Source organism: Aptenodytes forsteri, unplaced genomic scaffold (genome assembly GCF_000699145.1).
Source record: "Aptenodytes forsteri isolate BGI_AS27 unplaced genomic scaffold, ASM69914v1 Scaffold41, whole genome shotgun sequence".
NCBI classification, from domain to species: domain Eukaryota; kingdom Metazoa; phylum Chordata; class Aves; order Sphenisciformes; family Spheniscidae; genus Aptenodytes; species Aptenodytes forsteri.
The window spans coordinates 648,548-652,333 of NW_008796211.1; the positions used below are offsets into that span (position 1 = coordinate 648,548).

Below are 3,786 nucleotides of genomic sequence, written 5' to 3' on the forward strand. Positions count from 1 at the left end.
GGAGGGGGAAGAGGCTGAATGGAGAAGAGAGGCTGAATTTTGTGGGGTTTTTGAGGCATCAGTAAGAGTGAGTTATTTCATTAATTTATTTTTATCATGTGTGGTCCCAGCTGAAAAATTTGCTGTTTGCAAACTTTGCTGCAAAAGAGACCTTGTTAAGACTGAGAATCACACAGAAACCAGAGCATCTACCTTTTCATCCAAGACAAACTACATTGGAGATACTAACTTCTCCCTATCTTTCACACAACCTAGAGCAAGTGGGGGAAAGCAGAAAAATAGTCTTCTGCTTTGCCATTCACCATCTCCCAGATCTGAACCTGGCACGCTGAGAGTACCACAAGTAGTTCTGTAATGATGAAAATCACCTGTGTTGGAAGGTAATTTTTCACAATCTTTCCTGCACAGATAGAGAAATAGTACCTATTACAGCAGAAGAGACAAAATTCTTGTTCTGTGTAACATACTAACACAAATCAAACACTTAAACCACAATTTGCTCTTAATTACACTACAGAATTATGTTGCAAGCGATTCAGAATTACAACTAATAGGATACAAGAGTTTAGGGACTTTTTAGTTAATAAACTCTAGTTTTGAGATTTTAAATGCAAGGTGTGTAAAGAGATCTGATCAAACATTTTCATAAAGGTAGAGCTAAAAAAAAATGTAGTTCATATTTTCTTTAGCTTATGTATGTTTGAAACTGAGATCCCACAACTGATTACTCTGTAGCTTTGACATACCCAAGTTAGTCTGAATAGCAACAGCAGCACAGATATGCCCCACTTAATTTGAATGACGGTCATTAATGAATGCACAACAAAACATCCGTTTTCTCCTGTCTTCCTGAAGTGGCCTGAAAATAGAACGTAGCTGAACAACTTAAAAGCAACATTTTCGTAGAGAATGTTTTATTAGTTAAAAATGCAAAGGCCTATACAGATTCAGGCTGCCAATTCATTGACTTCAATAAATATGAATTTTCAAATTCTGTTCAAGCTCTGAAAATAGCATTGATTGAAAGAGTTTTTGTTTCTTTACAAATTTAAGTAAATAGCTTTTCAACCACCAATGATAGCTGTTCATTCTGTAAACGAATAATTCTCTTACGTCTATCTATTCTAACAATTCTTTTAGATTTTGAAGTGTCTGTGTTTCCTTTTAATGGACTTTGAACGTACACATACAAGCATCTTGAAACCAACTGGTCACTTAAGAGCTTCTGGCTTGCCTGGTGATGTGTTTATCCTCCCTCCCATTTGGCAAGGACTATCTGGAGACATTTTGAACTATATTGCTTAGAAAAGCCTCCCAACCCTTTCGAAGAAAGACACTTAAGCCACTTAACTTAAAAACCAGTTTTGGGAACCAAAGACTAGTTGAAGTATATTGACAAAGGAAAGGAGGAGCGGGCAGTAACTTTTCCTAGGAAAGCTGGACTGCTTAAGAGTGTGTCCGCCTGTGCTTGTACACTTATGTATAAAACCCTCTACCACCCCATCCATACAGGTCTGTCAAAGAAAACACTGTTGGCAAAAAGACAGCACTAAGGAAAATGGGTTAACATTAAAGATAGTTTGTCAGCTAAACTAAGAAGAAAACTGTTTTTCTTTCAGCCATTAAAATTCAGATTCTTATTGCAGTGAAGCTTCTGACATGTTTTTATTTCTGGAACACAGAATTATTTCTGGCTCTTTACATAATTCTTGTATTCAGGAGGTTATTCACAATGACTGAAATTACAATGCACTAAAATAGTTACCAGATAAACAGAACACTGAAAAGCAACAATGAGATTTTCAAGGCTTCTAACATGAAAGGCAATAATAAGACTCCCTTTGACTTCAGTGGGAGCAGAATTCCATAAGCACAAGTGCAGAAATCCTGCTTTATGTATTTATCAATTTGCAGGTGTGCAAAGATAAAAGGAGAAAAGGATTATGAAAAATATTTGAACAGCAAACCTCTCCCTATTATTAGCACAAGAAATGCTTTAGAACAAGGAAAAAGAAAGTGAAAACTTCACAAGAATGAAGAACATGGGCATAATATTGAGCAATTCTTTAAAAAGAGCAATTAAATATTTGAATTTTGAAATAAAAATTTAAAAAAATCTTTTAAATAGGACATAAAAAGTAGAAAATGTCATTTGAATAACTGCTGATAAAAAATGCTATGGTAGTAACACACCTTAAAAATAAATGGTATGCAATTTGATATTCATTAATGTAATATTCTTTTTAGAGCACAAAAAAGGTGATCAATACTCTGCAGATGTGGTCAACAATGAAACTTCACACAACAATTAAGAGTGCAATTCCTGATCATATTATTCACCTGACAATTACTGTTTTCCATTATACCTAACCAGTGATACCTAACACGCATCTAAACAACATTTAGAGTCATTTTTCACTAGCAACTCTTTGGGTGATGAAATGGGGAGAATTAAAAAGAAAAAAAATGGTAATTCTGAGATCCAGAGGAAAAAAGGCAATGGAAAATTATACAAGACTGGTTAAGAATCCTGTGGAACACATTATTATTCAAGGATACTCCTTCAGAAGTCAGGGAGTAGAGATGCGGTATTCTCAAAATTTTAACAATTACAAAAGACTGCACACTACCTTCTAATCATACAAAGTGTTTTTCTTCCCAAACGAAAAAACAGTGTCCATGATTCTTTTAATATTTAAGATACTGATTTATATTCAAAGCAGCTGCTGGGTTTTGTTGTTGTTATGGATATAGCCACACAGGGAATGCTCCCCTTGCAACTCATTATGTCTGTTTGATCTATTGTTATGAGGAAGTAGTGTATTGAAATTTATACTAATCCTGTCCTATGAAGTATTAAAAAAAATAGAATTTTTAATAAATACCTAAGCACTCTTTATATGCAAGGCTAATCAGCAGGTGGATTATCAAGAACACTGAGGCAGTGCAGAGAAAAAAATCCTTCCGTTCTTCAGTGTCTTGTATTCAGTTTAGCTTTTTAATATTCGAGTATGTAGCTTGTGCCTTTAATAATATAAGAGCTGGACAACAGCTAACTTTATGACTGATATAATTAATAGCAACAAACAAGTCTGTTCTTTTACAGCAACACTGTCTTTACACCTTAAGCCTGTAAGTCAGGTGTCACAATGCTATGGTAATAGATTTAAGAACAGCAGATTAATTATTTTTCAAGAAAACAACCTAAATTAGTATGTTTTACCATTACTGCTCTAACGCATAATTGCATTACCATATTCACACACAGTGTAACAACTGTTTCTTATCTTACCTGCCACTACAGAGAAGCCAACGAGCAAGAGAATAGTGAGGTATGATCTTCTGTATGACACTAGCCATTACCATGGTAACCACCAACTGTACACCTATCACACCCTGTAGAGGAATAAGTTAATAACAAGTCAGTATGTGTTTTGGAACAGTGCTGAAGTACCTTTAAAAAAAAAAATTAAAAACACCTTGTATGACATGACAGTTTTCAAGAAATCCCCTGGAACTTGCTATAGTCAGTTACACGCTTCATCGAAGGGAAAAGGCATCCCCAGGTCACGATGCCAGTAACGTATGTCCCCTGTTTCACAGGCTGTAAGGCCACATGTGGACGTGGCATTTCACAAGACATTATGCCTTAAAATTACATCACTGATTACAGTCTTGGTTTTTGTGGTCTCTTCAGTTCTGACACGATTTAACAGCTGACACCGCACAAACCCGCTGGAATTAACAGTAATTTACAACATCCACGTCATGAAATTTAAGCCTCTG

The 3,786-nt window shown here is 35.3% G+C and overlaps 1 protein-coding gene across 1 annotated transcript in view; it reads right to left on the bottom strand.

Moving 5' to 3' along the window:
* Nucleotides 1-3,391, bottom strand: part of TMEM161B (transmembrane protein 161B) — a 32,051-nt gene extending 28,660 nt beyond the window's left edge. The window contains exon 1 of the mRNA XM_019474376.1: nt 3,293-3,391. Coding sequence (XP_019329921.1) covers nt 3,293-3,366 — 74 coding nt within the window. The 5' untranslated portion in view covers nt 3,367-3,391. The remainder of the gene's footprint in view (nt 1-3,292) is intronic.
* Between the last annotated feature and the right edge of the window lie 395 nt (nt 3,392-3,786).